At 49.1% G+C, this 19,538-nt stretch overlaps 1 protein-coding gene across 1 annotated transcript in view; it reads right to left on the minus strand.

Moving 5' to 3' along the window:
• WNK4 (WNK lysine deficient protein kinase 4) overlaps nucleotides 1–7,255 on the minus strand; it is a 131,778-nt gene extending 124,523 nt beyond the window's left edge. The window contains exon 1 of the mRNA XM_075580156.1: nucleotides 5,864–7,255. Within this exon, the coding sequence (XP_075436271.1) occupies nucleotides 5,864–6,490 (627 nt within the window). The 5' untranslated portion in view covers nucleotides 6,491–7,255. The remainder of the gene's footprint in view (nucleotides 1–5,863) is intronic.
• Between the last annotated feature and the right edge of the window lie 12,283 nt (nucleotides 7,256–19,538).

The raw sequence follows: 19,538 nt of genomic DNA on the forward strand, positions 1-19,538 counted from the left end.
ATACACGTGTGAATGTATGTGTGGGGTGTGTGTGTGGAGTGTGTTGGGAGTTTGTGGGGAGTGTGTGTGTGGGGAGTGTGTGGGGAGTGTGTGAGGAGTGTGTGTGGAGTGTGTGTGGAGTGTGAGTGTGAGTGAGTGTTTCCGAATATAATATTTATAAATACAGCTCAACCCCCCTTATAACGCGGTGCTTGGGGGTCCAAAGAATCACACCGCGCTATAAGCGGATCGCGTTAGAAATAATGTGCCGTTGTATGCATTGTACAATAAAGTATTTAAGACGCCAATAACCGTGTTGTAAAGTATTCATACATACGATAAATTGGGAGCCACGCTCACATCGCGCTATAAGCGGATCCGCGCTGTAACGGATCGCGCTATAACAGGGTTGAGCTGTATATTTAACCCACAATACATTGCACATTTTCTATGTACATCTGTACATATAAGTACCACTACAATATGGCAACAACATCACAGCTCTTACAAATACACACTGGCTATGCATAGTTACATAGTTACATAGTAGTAGGATGTGGATATTGTTACATAGTTACATAGTAGTAGGATGTGGATATTGTTACATAGTTACATAGTAGGAGGAGGATATCGTTACATAGTAGGAGGAGGATATCGTTACATAGTTACATAGTAGGAGGAGGATATAGTTACATAGTTACATAGTAGGAGGAGGATATAGTTACATAGTAGGAGGAGGATATCGTTACATAGTTACATAGTAGGAGGAGGATATCGTTACATAGTAGGAGGAGGATATCGTTACATAGTTACATATTAGGAGGAGGATATAGTTACATAGTTACATATTAGGAGGAGGATATAGTTACATAGTTACATATTAGGAGGAGGATATAGTTACATAGTAGGAGGAGGATATCGTTACATAGTTACATAGTAGGAGGAGGATATCGTTACATAGTAGGAGGAGGATATCGTTACATAGTTACATATTAGGAGGAGGATATAGTTACATAGTTACATATTAGGAGGAGGATATAGTTACATAGTTACATATTAGGAGGAGGATATAGTTACATAGTAGGAGGAGGATATCGTTACATAGTTACATAGTAGGAGGAGGATATAGTTACATATGTACATAGTAGATGAGGTTGAATAAAGACATACGTCCATCCAGTTTAACCCACAGTATGTTAAATGTAGACGACAAATAATCATATATTAGTAATTACAGTGTATTGATCCAGAGGAAGCAAACACACAAACCCCAGTGACATCATCATCCAAAGATATATCTCATCAAGTGGGAAATAAATTCCTTCCTGACCCCAGTACTCAGATTACTCCCTGGATCAGCGTCCTTCCCGTGTTACTTATCTGGTATATCCCTGTATACCTTTCCTTTCTAGAAAGGAGGTCCAACCTATTTTTGAACATATCCGCTGTATCTGCCATCACAGTCTCCACGCTCGAGGCACACACACACACACCTCCATGCTGTTTCCTCCTCTCCTTGGCCCCACCCCCAGGCTCCTGACACCTCCTCCTGATTGGCTGCTGCTGGGCAATGCAGCCAATCAGGATGGAGGAAGCTGCCCAGCCCCCCCTAGCAGCAGCCCTGTTTCTCTCCCTGCTCGGGGGAGATCCCGTGGCCCACAGTCAAGGGAGCAGGTAGCGGAGGAGTTATAGGAGCAGTGAGGGGAGGGGTTATAGGAGCAGTGAGGGGAGGGGTTATAGGAGCAGTTAGGGGAGGAGTTATAGGAGCAGTGCGGGGAGGGGTTATAGGAGCAGTTAGGAGGGGAGTTACAGGAGCAGTTAGGGAAGGGGTTATAGGAGCAGTGAGGGGAGGGGTTATAGGAGCAGTTAGGGGAGGAGTTATAGGAGCAGTGCGGGGAGGGGTTATAGGAGCAGTGAGGGGAGGGGTTATAGGGAGCCATTATGGGAGGGGTTATAGGAGCAGTGAGGGGAGGGGTTATAGGGAGCCGTTAGGGGAGGGGTTATAGGAGCAGTGAGGGGAGGGGTTATAGGAGCAGTGAGGGGAGGGGTTATAGGGAGCCGTTAGGGGAGGGGTTATAGGAGCAGTGAGGGGAGGGGTTATAGGAGCAGTGAGGGGGGGGGGTTATAGGGAGCCGTTAGGGGAGGGGTTATAGGAGCAGTGAGGGGAGGGGTTATAGGAGCAGCTAGAGGACGGGTTATAGGAGCAGTGAGGGAGTAGTTATAGGGAGCCATTAGGGGAGGGGTTATAGGAGCAGTGAGGGAGTAGTTATAGGAGCAGTTAGGGGAGGGGTTATAGGAGCAGTGAGGGGAGGGGTTATAGGAGCAGTGAGGGGAGGGGTTATAGGAGCAGCTAGGGGAGTGTTATATTGTAGGAGCAGTTAGGGGGGTGTTATATTGTAGGAGCAGTTAGGGGGGTTTATCGGAGCAGTTAGGGGGGTTTATCGGAGCAGTTAGGGGGGTTTATCGGAGCAGTTAGGGGGGGTTTATCTGAGCAGTTAGTGGGGGTTTATCGGAGCAGTTGGAGGGGTATAGGAGCAGTTGGGGGGGTTTATTGGAGCAGTTAGGGGGGTTTATCGGAGCAGTTGAGGGGGTTTATCGGAGCAGTTGAGGGTGTTTATCGGAGCAGTTGAGGGTGTTTATCGGAGCAGTTGAGGGTGTTTATCGGAGCAGTTAGGGGGGGTTTATCGAAGCAGTTAGGGGGGTTTATCGGAGCAGTTGAGGGGGTTTATCGGAGCAGTTGAGGGTGTTTATCTGAGCAGTTGAGGGGGTTTATCGGAGCAGTTGAGGGTGTTTATCGGAGCAGTTGAGGGGGTTTATCGGAGCAGTTAGGGGTGTTTATCGGAGCAGTTGAGGGGGTTTATCGGAGCAGTTGAGGGTGTTTATCGGAGCAGTTAGGGGGGGTTTATCGGAGCAGTTAGGGGTGTTTATCGGAGCAGTTGAGGGGGTTTATCGGAGCAGTTGAGGGGGTTTATCGGAGCAGTTGAGGGGGTTTATCGGAGCAGTTGAGGGGGTTTATCGGAGCAGTTAGGGGGGGTTTATCAGAGCAGTTAGGGGGGAATAGGAGCAGGTAAAAGTGAAGTTACTCTGTTCGGTGACATGTATGTATGTCTGTCTTTATTTATATAGCGCCATTAATGTACACAGCGCGTCACCGGCGTAACACACGCGACAATCACATAGATAACAAATACTACAAATAACAGCTCATGGGAATAAGCGCTTCAGACATAAAAGTAACACTGTAAAAGAGGAGATCCCTGCCCCGCTGAGCTTACAATCTAATGGGTGGGTGTTGGTGGACATACCAGGACGTACGTAACGATTCTGCCGAGGCGAGCTTAACCCCGCGTGCCCTGCCGGCATCGCACAGGTTAACGCCCAAGCTAATCCGGAAAGCTTGCAGGACGGAGGCACAGATTGCGCCTGAACCCACAACCTGTCACTGAATTATTCAGGCACTTATGGCATTGTATATAAAAAATAAAAAATTCATTTCCCGGACGCAGTTACTCAACGCCGGGGCCTTCAGCCTTTGAAAATATTAGCGTGCCGCATTATCAAGCAGTGCAGAGTATCATCGCGCGGGTTACTAAAGTCCCGGGCACAAATGATCGCAGGAGGGGGGATAGAACGCACGCCGCGCTTTCCACGGCGAGTGAAGAGGCAGACGTGCGGAGATACTCGGCACCCTTACACAGGGCGGCGCGGGCGTTTTCCAGGGGTAATACACTTTTTCCTTGACGTGCAGCTTTACAATAAGGCGAATAACATGTATACGTGGGCATAGTATATTCATGGTGTGTGTGTACATACACATACATACGTGTAGACGCATATAGACAGGCACGTGTGTGTGTACATATACATACATACGTACAGCAGGGCTCCGCTTCTTGGCGCCCCGCTTTTCGGCGATCCGCCGATACGGTGGCACCGAGAAGGGGGCCGCCATCTTGGTTCTTAAATCGCGCATGCGCCGAACGGGCGGTTGCGGTATACCCGGGGCCCTCCTGTATAGATTTATATAGACAGACACGTGTGTGAGTGTACATATACATACATACGTATAGATGTTTATAGACGGACACGTGTGTGTGTGTACATATATATACATACGTATAGATGTTTATAGACGGACACGTGTGTGAGTGTACATATACATATGTATAGATGTATATATAGACAGACACGTGTGTGTACATACACATACATATGTATAGATGTATATATAGACAGACACGTGTGTGTACATACACATACATATGTATAGATGTATATATAGACAGACACGTGTGTGAGTGTACATATACATACATACATACGTATAATTTATATAGACAGACACGTGTGTGAGTGTATATATACATACATACGTATAGATGTATATAGACAGACACGTGTGTGAGTGTACATATACATACATACATACATATAGATTTATATAGACAGACACGTGTGTGAGTGTACATATACATACGAATAGATGTATATAGACAGACGTGTGTGTGAGTTTACATATACATACATACGTATAGATGTTTATAGACGGACACGTGTGTGTGTGTGTGTGTGTGTACATACACATACATATGTATAGATGTATATAGAGAGACATGTGTGTGTACATACACATACATACGTATAGATGTATATATAGACAGACACGTGTGTGTGTACATATACATACATACATACATATGTATACATGTATATAGACAGACACGTGTGTGTGTGTGTACATATACATACATACATACATACATATGTATAGATGTATATAGACACACGTGTGTGTACATGCACATACATACGTATAGATGTATATAGACAGACGTGTGTGTGTGTGTGTGTACATATACATACATACATACATACATACATACATACATACATACAGCTGTATATAGACAGACGTGTGTATACGCACACACACACACACACACGTGTCTGTCTATACATATGTATATATATATACACACATGCACACCAATATGTATATACATACACGGATATATACAGTACTCCTAATCAACCAGATACAAAATCCTATTTCTTCTAACAACACGTCTCTTAGGGAACAGGCATTGCTGAAGGATTAAGCTGATGGAAAACTTCTTGTAATGCCTAAATGTCATAATAAAGAAGACCCCCCCCACCCCCCCTACCCCCCAAAGCAAAGACAGACTTTAAAAGTCCAAGACCTTGCTTCTGCCGACCAAGGGACCCTAGTGAGGAAAAAAAAGGGTCACGTTGCACTGTAGAGCAGGGTAAAGTATGACACGTCACATTACCGATGGGGGGAAAAGATTCCCGGTTACAACAGATGATGGGACTGGACAACATTTACAAAAAGGGGCCTAAAAAAAGTCCGACATGCAGAGGGGTCTTGAAGTTAGACACACTGCCCACCACTTTTCATTGGAACCACTCGAGTCCCCAACTGTATTAGCCCCTACCACCCCTGCTGGGTGACCACTCCACACGCCCACCACGCTTTCGGGTGAAGAAGCCCTTCCTCACGTGTCCCTCCAGTGTCAGAGACCGTGGCCTCTTGGGCTAGCTCTTCTCTCTCTCTGAAACATGCTTCACTCCCTCTCTCCTGCACCTGGCTGAAGCCCTGGAGATAGGTTTGGAACCCTGACACACACACACACACACCAAGGAGAGGTTGGGAAGGCCGGTTGGGGGCGTAGAGACCCTCAGTATAGCACGCGGCGTGTTCACCACCCCACACAGTATTCGACTTTGTAGGGCCCACGTTCGCCAAACGGTGCTACGCTTTGGAACGCCGTAACTCCCCCATTTCAATGTGAACGAGAGGCACGGGGTGCTCAAGCGTAGCCCCCTTTAGGGAATACGGGCCACCGCGAAGGTGACGGCTTACCTGAAGTTCACACCAAGCCACTTCCACCGTGGTCTCCGTGTCCAGTCCCTTGTAAACCGTTTTAAAAGACCCTCTGCCAATCTCAATGTTAAACTTCAGGTATCTCCCGTCCGGTGAGGTGGCCACAGCCTTGGTCTCGTTCTCCTCGTTTTCCTCCTGCTCCCTCCTGTTCTCGGACACTGTAGGTTTGGGGGCAGGGGTAGAAGGTCCTTTGGGGCTGCTGGCTTCATCCTCAGACTCTGAGCTGACGTCCACAATGTTGGCCAATGGCACTATGGATGGCAGAAGATCTATCTGTGCAGCGAGCACTGGGGAGATAGGGGACATCGCAGGGATTGGATCAACTTTCTCTTCCAAGGTGGCGGGCTCTTCAGGAGACCAGGCGGAGAGAGAGGTCCCAGGTGGGTCATAGCCCAACAGCTCCAGCTGAGCCGAGCTCCTTCTGTTAAACTGGTAAGAGTTCCTCCTGGGTTCCTTCCCTGAGAACCGGCGCCTCCTGAGGGCAAGCAGAGAGGACAACTCTACTGGATCTTCTGGCAAATCCGGAGCATAGGAGATTCCACAGCCGGACAGATCCACTTCGGTCTGAGACATGGTCTGGACAGCAGGTATAGGAACAGCAAACATCTTCTACCTGCAACAAGGACACTGCAAACCTCCAACCAGAGCCTACCAACAGCACCAAAACACTGTCAAACATTGGCGTCCCATCCCTGGAGGAGGCAGGAAAAGTTGCCAATCCACAGGTGGATCAGTGTCAAGAGGGCAACTCATTAAACCATGGTGTTGGCACTCTGTTGATGGCACATGGTGGGAGTTTAATTGGGTGGTGGAAGCCAAGTGGACAGAACCGTCTCGGAGTCCAACTTTCCTTAGGCAAAGCTGTCCTTCAACTGCAGCGTCAACTTCATACGCCAACCCCGATGCGTTGACTGACAACGATTATTTCTAAACACCGAGTTGTGTTTCAAGAATAACCACTTTTCATGGTTGTCGATTCCCTGAAAAGACACAGACTACGGTTCTTCTAAGAAGTTAAGCCGTCCGGAGGGGTGTCAATTTGGCTGGTTTCAAGTTCATGGCCAAGGATAAAACCCTATAGAAGGACTTCTTCCAGAAGAATAACCAGTGGCTTGACCAATGCTTTGAGATCCACACCAGCCTTCCAACAACATCGTCAGCAGTTCCGTGTCACACTCAGCTGCAGATCCACTGGAGACCTAGATCCCCCAAGCAGGACAGATCCCCAAGCAGGACAGATCTCCAGGGAAACATGGAAGGCACTTGAAGTTTTCTCTTCTCCCTCAAGACACTGACAGCTCCCAGTGAGAGAGTGGATGTGAGCATGTATTCATGTGACTGGTGCTCTGTGTATACAGGAGTAAGATTAAGCCAGCCTCCCCAGGCTGCACAGAGAGGCAAGCCAGCCCTCCAACTCCATGCTCCACCTCCCTGCTCCACTGCTCCAAGCAGCCACACCTGCTCACAAGGTGTCTCAGCCAGTGGGGACCACCCTTACCTCTGCAATCAACGCAGCAGCAGCAGCAGCAGGAGACCTCAACCTCCAGGACCCAGCCCCATAATGGAATCCAACAGCTGCACACATGCTGCTTTCTCCAGCCTCATGGAGGGAGAGGGACCCCCATCATATTCACTGCTCACCCTCTTACATACACCCCCCCCCATCCTACCTGTTACCCCCCGCCCAGAGAGTTAAAGCAGCAACCCTGCCTACAATCAATAATATTAAATAAAATAATAATAAAAAAATATATATATATACACACAATCAATAATATTAAATAAAATAATAATAAATATATATATACAGAATCAATAATATATATAAATATATATATATATATATATATATATATATACAGTATACACAATCAATAATATATATATACACAATCAATAATATTAAATAAAATAATAATAAATATATATATATATATATTTTTAAGCGTTGGAACCTGGGGTGGGGGGGGAGTTTCATTCTGTCCACCTGCACCTGTTAAAGCCAGGTGAGCCTCTTGCACCTATTTCCGCCCCTGTGTGAGAGCCCCGGGCCGCTCCCCTGCCTGTCTCCCATTGGTTGACGCCCGGAGCCTTCGGCTGATGACGCCAGCTTGAAGATTTGTAGCTGATCTGATACGCGGTCGGCGCGTTATAGAACAGGGGGCTCTCAAGCGCCGCCCTCCCCCTCCCCCTCTCAACAGGTCAGGTTTTCGGGTTATCCCAGCTTTAGCACAGGTGGCTCAATCTCTGGCACTGATTGAGCCACCTGTGTTGAAGCAGGGACTGATTGAGCCCCCTGTGCTGAAGCAGGAACTGATTGAGCCACCTGTACTGAAGCAGGGACTGATTGAGCCACCTGTGCTGAAACAGGGACTGATTGAGCCACCTGTGCTGAAGCAGGAACTGATTGAGCCACCTGTGCTGAAGCAGGAACTGATTGAGCCACCTGTGCTGAATCAAGGAATGATTGACCCACCTGTGCTGAAGCAGGTACTGATTGAGCCACCTGTGCTGAAGCAGGGACTGATTGAGCCACCTGTGCTGAAGCAGGGACTGATTGAGCCCCCTGTGCTGAAGCAGGGACTGATTGAGCCACCTGTGCTGAAGCAGGAACTGATTGAGCCACCTGTGCTGAAGCTGGGATATCTGGAACACCTGTCCTGTTTGGAGGGGGGGGAGGGGGGATTAAGCACTGGAGCTGAGCCCCCCTCTATGTTAGGTGTGTATGAGTATCGACAAATAAAGTCTCCCGGTGTCTCAATGGCAGCAGGAGACCTGTAAATAATCAGTGGGACGCGTTTCGGGGGTTTCCCACGGGGCGCGCTCACTTCTGTATCCCACAAGGAAAAGGGATTTCGTCAAATTAGACCCAGTATTACTAGTGGGGGATGTTTTTTTGCCCAAACCGCTTCAAAAATCGCTGCCATTTTTTCCCCCCTTCCCTCCTGAATTATTATTAACCGGTCCTTATTTCCAGACCATTATTACATTGCATTACCGATTGTATAACCCGTGTAATGCGGCTGGCGTAAGCTTGTAGGGCACCATGTTACAGGGCGATGTGACGTTTAACCCAGAAATCCCTGGCTGCAGTGGAAGCCGTGTAATGCTAACAGATAATGGGGAAGGGCAACGCGGGGGATTTTTATTTATGGGGGGGGGGGATTTATTTTAATTCTGCACCCAGTGCTTCAGTCCTAGAAGACGACGCGCCCCCCCCCCCCCCCCCCACCCTCCACCCCTCCCCCAAAGATAATACGCGTTACTAGAGGTCTAGAGAACGGATCCTTACCCAGGACGGACCGTGCGGCCATATGGAGAAGCAAACGCACTGCGCCAACATTCTAAAGGGCCATAATACTGGGGTCGTTCCCAGAATCCTTTGCAGCGACAATGGCTCGTTCAACCAGAGTTAGCGTAAAGGGGTAAAAAAAACAAAGTCACACGCTGCGACGAAGGAGTCAGGGTTTTTTTTATCCACAGTCTGTGCCGTGATAACTTTTTTTTAAAGTACCGGCGCCGTGTCTGCCCGGAAAGAAACGCCAAACCATATTGGGGACGACGCACTTTGAAACCTCCGTTTGGCCAAGGCGGACTTTGTCAAATGAAACGCGTTGAATGGAGCTCAGCTCCTCGGCGGCACTGGGAAGTGGTTTCACGTGCTTTTGGTTGTGTACGGTCAGGGGTTTTCAAGACCCGCCCCCCCCCCCAAACAGGTCAGGTTATCAGGATTTGCCTGCTTCAGCGCAGGTGGCTCAATCAGTCCCGGCTTCAGCGCAGGTTGGCTCGATCAGTGGTGATGGAGCCACCTGTGCCGAAGCAGGCTCTACGACGGAGCCACTGATTGAGCCACCTGTGCTGAAGCAGGGATAGCCTTAGAACCTGACCTGTTGGTTAGTCTTGAGGATTGGAGTTGAGATTGAATCCCTGGTTTAGGTAAAACACCCCCCTCTGGTGGTACAGTTCTGGTACTGCAGCTATATATCTATATATATATATATATATATATATATATATATATTGCTGAGTTAGCAGCTTTTTAATTTATTTTTTTAACTGTTTTCGCCGAACGCAGCATTCCTGTGCAGAGGTGTGACCAGTATGCGTCTCCACTCTACAATGCGGCTCCATAGAGTGATGCAGAGTATGCCTACGCTGGATAATGAAATGACAGCATGATATTACTTGACGGGGCGGTCTCCCTGCTTCCTGAGTGCCTGCTATAATGGTGCCGGGGTTAGCCCTTATGACATCAGAGGGGTGTTTGCTGACCCGTGACCTCACAGGGCAGAGTTGACGTGAGGTCATCACCAGACCCAGTCATAGATAAGACGAGGCTGCCGTACCCCTGCTGTACAAAGCGCGTCATCGCTCAGAGCGCAAGGACGCAGAACAAGAAACGTACACTTCTGTGGTTATTGAATCATTGTACGATCAAGCACAGGGTTAAAGAAAGCGGGTGCACCCTGTCTTATAATGCTCAAGGCACCTTGTTGTGAGGGAGTCACCCCTATTGCCATAACACCCCCCCCCCCCCGAAACACATCAGTTACCCCAATATATGTTTATAGGATCACCCTCTTACACACATCAGTTACCCCAATATATCTGTAGGATCGCCCTCTTACACACATCAGTTACCCCAATATATCTGTAGGGTCGCCCTCTTACACACATCAGTTACCCCAATATATCTGTAGGATCGCCTTCTTACACACATCAGTTACCCCAATATACTATAGGATCACCCTCTTACACACATCAGTTACCCCAATATATCTGTAGGATCGCCCTCTTACACACATCAGTTAGCAATATATCTGTAGGATCGCCCTCTTACACACATCAGTTACCCCAATATACTATAGGATCACCCTCTTACACACATCAGTTACCCCAATATACTATAGGATCACCCTCTTACACACATCAGTTACCCCAATATACTATAGGATCACCCTCTTACACACATCAGTTACCACAATATATCTGTAGGATCGCCCTCTTACACACATCAGTTACCCCATACACATTAATAGGATCGCCCTCTTACACACATCAGTTACCCCATACACATTAATAGGATCACCCTCTTACACACATCAGTTACCCCAATATATCTGTAGGATCGCCCTCTTACACACATCAGTTACCCCAATATACTTTAGGATCACCCTCTTACACACATCAGTTACCCCAATATATCTGTAGGATCGCCCTCTTACACACATCAGTTACCCCAATATACTTTAGGATCACCCTCTTACACACATCAGTTACCCCAATATATCTGTAGGATCACCCTCTTACACACATCATGTACCCCAAAAGATGTCTATAGGATCACCCTCTTACACACACCATGTGCCACATTAGACTTTAATAGGATCACCCTCTTACACACATCAGTTACCCCAATATACTATAGGATCACCCTCTTACACACATCATGTACCCCAATATACTATAGGATCACCCTCTTACACACATCAGTTACCCTAATATATTTGTAGGATCCCCCTCTTACACACATCATGTACCCCAAAAGACGTCTATAGCATCCCCTTCTTACACACACCATGTGGCCCATTAGACTTTAATAGGATCCCCCTCTTACACACACATCAGTTACCCCAATAGATGTCTATAGGATCACCCTCTGACACACATCAGTCACCCCAACAGACTATAGGATCCCCCTCTTACAAACATCAGGTACCCCAATAGATGTCTACAGCATCCCCCTCTTACACACACCATGTGCCCCATTAGACTTTAATAGGATCACCCTCTTACACCCATCAGTTACCCCAATATATCTCTGTAGGATCACCCTCTTACACACCTCAGTTACCCCCATAGATGTCTATAGGGTCACCCTCTTACACACCACGTGCCCCATTATACGTTAATGGGGTCACCCTCTTCAAAAACCAGAGCCATCGCAGGTGCACCTGTAGGGTTTCCGCTGCTCCGAGAGCTGGCGTCGCGGCATATCTTCCCTGGCCGGGCTGCCGTGTGCCGTTTTACGACCGGCCCATCCCTGCCTGAGAGCTGTAAAATAAAATAAACCATTATTTGGCAATCACAGGAGCCAAGAAGATTTATATCGCCGGGGTCTGTGTGTACAGCTTCCCTTATATAGCACCATCCTCTGTACTGTACGCGGCGCATCGCAGCAGCAACACGCGATAACATAATAACATAACACACGGCGGGAATACGCGCTTCGGAGCTACAATTAACCATAGGAAAGGGACTCGTTCGCCCCAAGAGCTGACAATCGAGGCGTCCAGCCGGGATCCTGGCAAATGGCCGTGTACCCATATAGCGGATTATCTACCAGGCCGGTTTCTTGCCCCTATATGGGAACGCGCCTTTCGATAATATATGTGCCATTAGGATTGTAATTGTTCAGCTGCCGTTTGATGCAGCTCCTTAGGAGTTACGTGACCGCGTAACGCTGATGGCGGTCCCATTCAGGAGCAGGAATCCCTTTCCCCCCCTCCCCCCCCCCCCCCATCTCGGCAGGCACCGTGTCGGGCGCCAAATTTTCCCACATCTGTAGTAAGCTCGGGAGTGGCGATCGCTGACCAGGCTTCCAACCCTTGTGGCGGTGACACAGGACACGTAACATGCGAGGAGGGGGTCTGCTCGGACACAGCATGCAGGGCGTAGATATTGAGGCTTCTCGACCCACCCCGTCCTCTCAGTCGGCAACGAAGCACGACAAACCTCGGAGATAAGAAGCGGACGCCTGCTGATGACAGCAGAAAGACAGCAGCCTCACGTGCTGAGGTCATGTTTCAATTTTTGGGGAGTCAACATTTTAATGCTACAAAGTAGTACAACCGGTCATAGAATGTACGTCCTGTGTGACAAGGTCGCTGTGTCTTGTGTGTGAAGGTCGTTATGTGACTCTATACACATGACGCATAACACGGGGTTTAACGTGCAGTTTGACGCGGGGCTTCACGTCGATTTGATACAATTGAAATCAGAATGATGTGTAATTTTGTTGGGTTGGTGGGGGGGGCATTTATAACCACTGTTAGAAAATGTCAATAATTAGCCTTATTTATTTATTTGTGTATTTATATTGCTTATAATAGGCACGCCGGGGAAAATAATACATTTGGTTAGCTATATAACCAAACAGCCACGCTGCGTCACGCACATTCTGTTAAGTCTTTTTTTTTTAGGGTTTTTGACGCAATTTCTCCTTGTTTTGACCGCACAGAAACGTTATTTTTTTTAGTACATCCCATTTACATCCGTACACCCAGCCCCCTCCCCCCTGCCCCCCGCCATTTCTGCCTGCCCAAACCAAATTTGGACGCCAGTGGCGCAGACGGAGAGATTTTCAGGTCGGTAAACGGGCGCGCTTTATAATGAGATGCGTTACCCGCGGAGGCTGGGATGGCAGACACGGAGGATATGTCTAAGAAACGGTTGGACTTCTTGTTAGACAGGAAAGGTATACAGGGATATATACCAAATAAGTATACACGGGAAGGACGCTGATCCAGGGAGTAATCTGATTACTGGGGGGCAGGAAGGAATTTATTTTCCCCCTTATGAGATAACATTGGATGATGCGTCACTGGGGTTTGTGTGTTTGCTTCCTCTGGATCAATATACTGTAATCACTAATATAGGATAAAGTATCTGTCGTCTACATTTAGTATAGGGTGAACTGGATGGAGATGTCTTCTTATTAAACCTCATCTACTAAGTAACTGTGTAACTACTGTGTAACTACTGTGTAACTACTGTGTAACTACTATGTAACTATGTAACTACTGTGTAGCTACTGTGTAACTACTGTGTAACTACTATGTAACTATGTAACTACTGTGTAACTACTATGTAACTATGTAACTACTGTGTAACTACTGTGTAACTACTGTGTAACTACTATGTAACTATGTAACTACTGTGTAACTACTGTGTAACTACTGTGTAACTGCTATGTAACCATGTAAGATTTCCGTGTGGCAATTTGACTCCCAGGAAGCCGCTCCCCATGCTTCAGTCCACTTATTGAGTTACGCTTGGCGTGCTTTGATACGGTAAAGAAGTTACCCACAAGTCCTCATCTGTGCGTCGGCCCTCCGGGGGTTGAACCCAAGGGGCGCCAAAGGACGTAGCTACTGGAGTCACGGGGGGGGGGGGGAGAGAGCGGGTGGTCTAGCGCTCCGGACGTGGTAATCTAATTGCTGATTTTTGTAGGGGGGGAGGGGTGGGGGAGGGGTGGGGGGAGGAGATCGCGTCCTGTGCGGGACTCTCGCTCTTCCAGGAAGAGGGGGGGGGGGCAGGAAGTGGAAGGCGTTCCTCCCCGTCCTTTCCGTCATCAGCAAACCTGCCCTCTGGGCCCACGCTGCCAACCACCTTCCCCCCCCCCCCCCATCCGGCGCTCAGAGGGTTAAAGGTGGAACTGCCATGCTTGGAAAGCGGGCCGGGAGAGCGGCGTCGGGACGTAAACCCATGCGGGGCGCCGTGCGTTTGTCGTGGGGGATAAGGTACTGGTACTCTAGGATTGGGAATTAAAAATGGAGGGGTGCGGTGTCTCCCCCTGGGACCATCCCGCGGTGATCACTGGTTTGACGTCGGTCAAAGAAATGGTGTCCCGGCGCCTCTAGAGCAAGTACACGCCGGGGTTCATCAATCTCTGGGGTGTCGTACCCTGATACCGTGTTAACTGCCGGAGGCCCAGGTTCACTAAGCTCCGTTAAATCCGAGCGTCATAACGTGACGTTACCTCACACAGGAGCGGGCGCGATGTTCCCTGAGGGTAACGCGCATCCTCACAGCTCATTATATGCGCACAGCGCCCCGTCCTACATCTCATCAGCAGAGGGTTACCGTCACGTTATTGTAACACAATGTTGTGTTATCTCCCGGTAACGGGAGGGTAAGTGTGTCTTAGTGTTACTCCCGCCCAGCCCCCCCCCCGGAAAATGGGGGTTTCTGCTCCCGCTGGGGAAGAGAGGAGAGGGGGAGATAACGCTTCGTTAGTTATATCACCTCGCTGGGGGTTACACCCACACCCTGTAACAGCGCTATATCAGGGTCTGGGTGTGAGTAACGCCACGGTTACGTCTGACCTAACTAACGTAGCGTCACGTCCCCGCGTTATCCTTACCGGGCGTTAGTGGGTGTGCCACGTGATGATAACGCCTCATTGTGGGGTTACACCCACACCCTGACCTAACTAACGTAGCGTCACGTCCCCGCGTTATCCTTACCGGGCGTTAGTGGGTGTGCCATGTGATGATAACGCCTCACTGTGGGGTCACACCCACACTCTGACCTAACTAACGTAGCGTCACGTCCCCGCGGTATCCTTGCCGGGCGTTAGTGGGTGTGCCACGTGATGATAATGCCTCGTTTGCATACCATCTTCATGTCGTCATCACTAGCGCCCGTTATAATTAACATAACGCTCTTTACCGGAGAAAACGCGAACTAATGTCACGTGATTGTCCTTTGAAAATACACCGTCCGTACTAATATGCCATTAAGTTAGATTACAGCCCCGTTCGACGACCCAACAGAGTTTTGTGGTTTTGGGACGTAGACTTGACTGATAATTTATGCCGGATTGTGGCGCGGTATTCTACATGACCCGTTACAAAATGGCCGCCACGGTCCCAGTCGGTCCAAAGATTTGAATCCAGGTCGAGAAAATACCGAACCGGTAAGGAAACGGTGGAGAGACAAGTCCGGAAACCAACACCGAGATATGGCGGTGTGTTGCGGAAAGGAAGACCCCAGAGAGAAGAAGACGCGAGACAACATGAACACACCGTGGGGTCTTCCCCCCCCCCCCCGTGAAGACTATTACTATTGTCTTCATTCATCACCATAATAACCCCACCAGGGAGGTCCCGGAGAAGCTCTTGACGTTTCTGATGTGGTTGACGTGTAGAGGAGCAGAGACCACGAAGAGTGACGCACGGACAGGACGTCGGGGGGTGTCTAGACGCCCCGATATTGTGGGACTTTAATAATCCTGGTGAAACCAAAGTACAACAGGGTCCTCTCCTTGCCCGGGCAAGGGGACTCCGGGTCAGCAGAAGAGAGCACGCCCAGCCCGCACCTCGGAACTCTGAGGTCTTCCCGGTTGAGTGGAGAGCAAAGGGTTGGCAGTGGAACAAACACCGTGACAATTACTGAGTCACCGTATAATACTACGGAGGGCGGGGGAGTTAAGGGCTTACCTGGGGCTGACAAGTTAATCCAGAGACATCTGAGGATATTACCGTGCCGGCAGAAAAAGGTCTTAGCGCAATCAATCAAACGGTTGTTTGACAGGAGATAAAGATCTCCTGGCCGATTTCCCAACCAGCCTATCAAGCACACCCCATTCAGTCCCCCGCCTACGATATGTCCCCCCCCCCATTGTGTTTATCTCCAAGAGTTCGGAAATTCCTTCTCGGTGTTACCCTCGCCGCCTCTACTGGAAGCCTGTTCCGTGCATCCACTGCCCCGACAGTGAAGGAAGTCCTCACGTTACTCCTGAGACGCCCACCACCCCTCCTCCAGCAGCTCGGGCGTATGATGCCGTGTTGCTATGGAGAATACTGCAATGGGAATCCTATATGATATGTACAGCTCAACCCCGTTATAGCGCCATCCGCTACAGCGCGGATTCGCTTATAGCGCGATGCCCGCGTGGCTCCCAATTTATCTTATTTATATAATACTTTACAGCACGGTTATTGGCGTCTTAAATACTTTATTGTACAATGCATACAGCTGTACATTATTTCCAACGCGATCCGCTTACAGCGCGATGTGATTCTTTGGACCCCAAGCGCAGCGTTATAAGGGGGGTCGAGCTGTATTAGCAGAGATGTCATGAAGTGTGAGCTCTTTGGAACAGCTTCTCTCCCATGCCTTAGCCTGTAATGTTATCATGTTTCTGCATGTTGTAACTTCATACTAGGACGCTCTGAGTATATTTAATGAGACGAGGACAGAGGAGCAGCTTAAATTGCAAGTATGATGCATGCATATAACACACACACACACACATCTCACCTCTCTCCGCTCCATGCTGTTTCCTCCTCTCCTTGGCCCCACCCCCAGGCTCCTGACACCTCCTCCTGGTTGGCTGCATTACCCAGAAGCAGCAGCCAATCAGGACGGAGGAAGCTGACCAGCCCCCCTAGCAGCGGTCCAGAGAGGTAATACCGGGATACATACACATGTCCAGTGTTACCTCCCAGCTTTTGCAGGACAGTGTCCGAATACTGGACAGTCCGGGTTCTATACTGGACACCTGGTCACCCCAAAACATGTCTGACACAGCGCGGGTGTTTAATTATATAGGGGATTAAAATGCATTATTATCACGGTATGGCTATTATCAGAACTAATATTACACTGATCATTTTATATTTACTAGTTTTAAATAAGACAGAGACACATCATCCTATTTCAATTTCAATTCCATCAGCCCGGTCTGCGTCGTGACACGACGCGGGGAAAAATCATTTCGCGCAACGAACCCTGCGAACGCACATTTTGTGTCGGTTTGTGCTACACTTTGAAGCTGCGGACCGAGCAATATCCTACATGTGTGGTTTTTTAATAAATCTGTTCTGTACTATGAGAAAATACTTTAACAAAGACAACTCTGAATGACATTTTTAATGTGCTACAATGTAACAAGCATTTTTTGTTTCTATAGCAACCGTTTACAAAGTCACATCCCCTTCCTCTTCTGAAACAGGCCCCTTTTTGAGCCCTGCCCTCTTTCTAGCATTGCACCAATTGCATCTAGTGACTGCCTGGTCACATGATCTTCCTCACAGAACTTTGCATCTTTGGTCCTCTTCTGCTGCACTGACAGCCATTTAGTGAACCCCACCCGAGCCGAATCTTCGCCGATCGATCACAGGAGAACAGATCGATCAGCCACTGAGCTAATTACTGATCATTGTGTGGGCTGCATTGATGCACAGAGGGGGGGGGGGGGGACATTTAAAAAAGCTTCGCAGATGCCTGCCCCGGGGAGCTGACAATCTAGAAGGCGGGAGAGGGGGGGGGGGGGAGAGCGGAGACACAAGGGGGAGCAGTTTCTCCGCTGGGTAAGTGACGCCAGGACGCTGAGTACGCGGAGGGAGGAGAGCGTGGGGACGGGAGAGCGACTCAGGGAGTAAGGACGCTGGCAGTCGGAGAACAGGCTGCAGCAGCGCGGAGGGCGGAGCCTGCTCCAATTCCCGGTGTCGCCCAACCTCTCAAATAGATTGCAAGCTATGCGGGGTAGGCACGCTTTCCTGCAAAGATTGCTCGCATGCAGTCACTGTTATTACTTTGATTACTTTTATTACTATTATTAATACTGTGTGCGGGCTGTGTAATAAATAAGACGCAGCCTGTCCTGCCGAGGACCCAGCTCGGGGCGATAGGGCACCTTATCACCTTCCGAACACCCGCTGGGCGTCCCCTGGGACGTCCCCCTCCCCCCCCCCACGAACACGTCGCCAGCTGGACGAGCTCTTATCTGGTCTTTGCACACCGAGCGTGTTGGGGCCGGTTAACCCTTTCGGCGCTCGGCGGGGGGTTAAAAGGTACTCTGGATCAGGGGGGTTGCTCAACCCCTTCAACAGGTCAGGTTTTCAGGATATCCCGACTTCAGCGCAGGTGGATCAATCGGTCCCGGCTTCAGCGCAGGTGATTGAGCCTGCTTTTTTTTTCATGTTAATAGGAACTCTGCCGCCGGTTTGGAAGTGGCCCGGTAACCAACCTCACGCAGACGAGACCTCGAGAGGTGGGAAGAGCTGTCTCTGAGCAGGTTGGCTGGCTCTGCACTTCTGTAAAGCCCAGGCCCTGCTGGAAAAGCTGTGTGATACGGCAGGCAGATGCGTTATACGGGGGGGGGGGGGGGATACCACGTTACAATGGAAAAGAAGCAAAAAGTGACACAGTGAGCGCTCATTCGCATGTCATTACCCAGAATCCCTGGCGGCCGTGGAAGCACTGTATGCTAAGAGATAAGGGGGAAGGGCAGGGGTTGCAGACACTGTTTGAGACATGTGAATGTGCACACATCGTGGGGTTTTTATTTGCTGCAATTTGGGTAATACTCATGTGGGTGTATATATGCGGGGTGGGGGTGTATATATATGCGGGTTGTATATATTAGGGGTGTGTGGGTGTATATAAGTGGTGCAGGGTGTATATATGTGGGGTATAAATATTAGGGTGTATATATGCGTGTTGTATATATTGGGGGGGGTGCATGTATATGAGTGGTGGAAAGGTGGTTGTATATATTAGTGATGTGTAACTCCCCCTCCCCCGTCCCCTTCCCCCCTCCCTCAACGGGGTTACCGGTTTGCTACAAGGGGTTAATAGCACAATAACACAGGCCGGGCCCCACCCTGTGTTGCCACAGGGATGCTGACGTCACAGGGGAGTATATAGGAGAGGAGAAAGGTTCTGGGAGAGAGGTTCCTTGAGGACAAGAGGAGAGGAGCCTCGGGGAGCGTAGCTAGGGATTATGTTCATGAGTATATAGGAGAGGAGAAAGGTTCTGGGAGACAGGTTCCTTGAGGACAAGAGGAGAGGAGCCTCGGGGAGCATAGCTTGGGATTATGTTCATGAGTATATAGGAGAGGAGAAAGGTTCTGGGAGACAGGTT

Source organism: Ascaphus truei, chromosome 23 (assembly GCF_040206685.1).
Source record: "Ascaphus truei isolate aAscTru1 chromosome 23, aAscTru1.hap1, whole genome shotgun sequence".
Classification (NCBI taxonomy): Eukaryota; Metazoa; Chordata; class Amphibia; order Anura; family Ascaphidae; genus Ascaphus; species Ascaphus truei.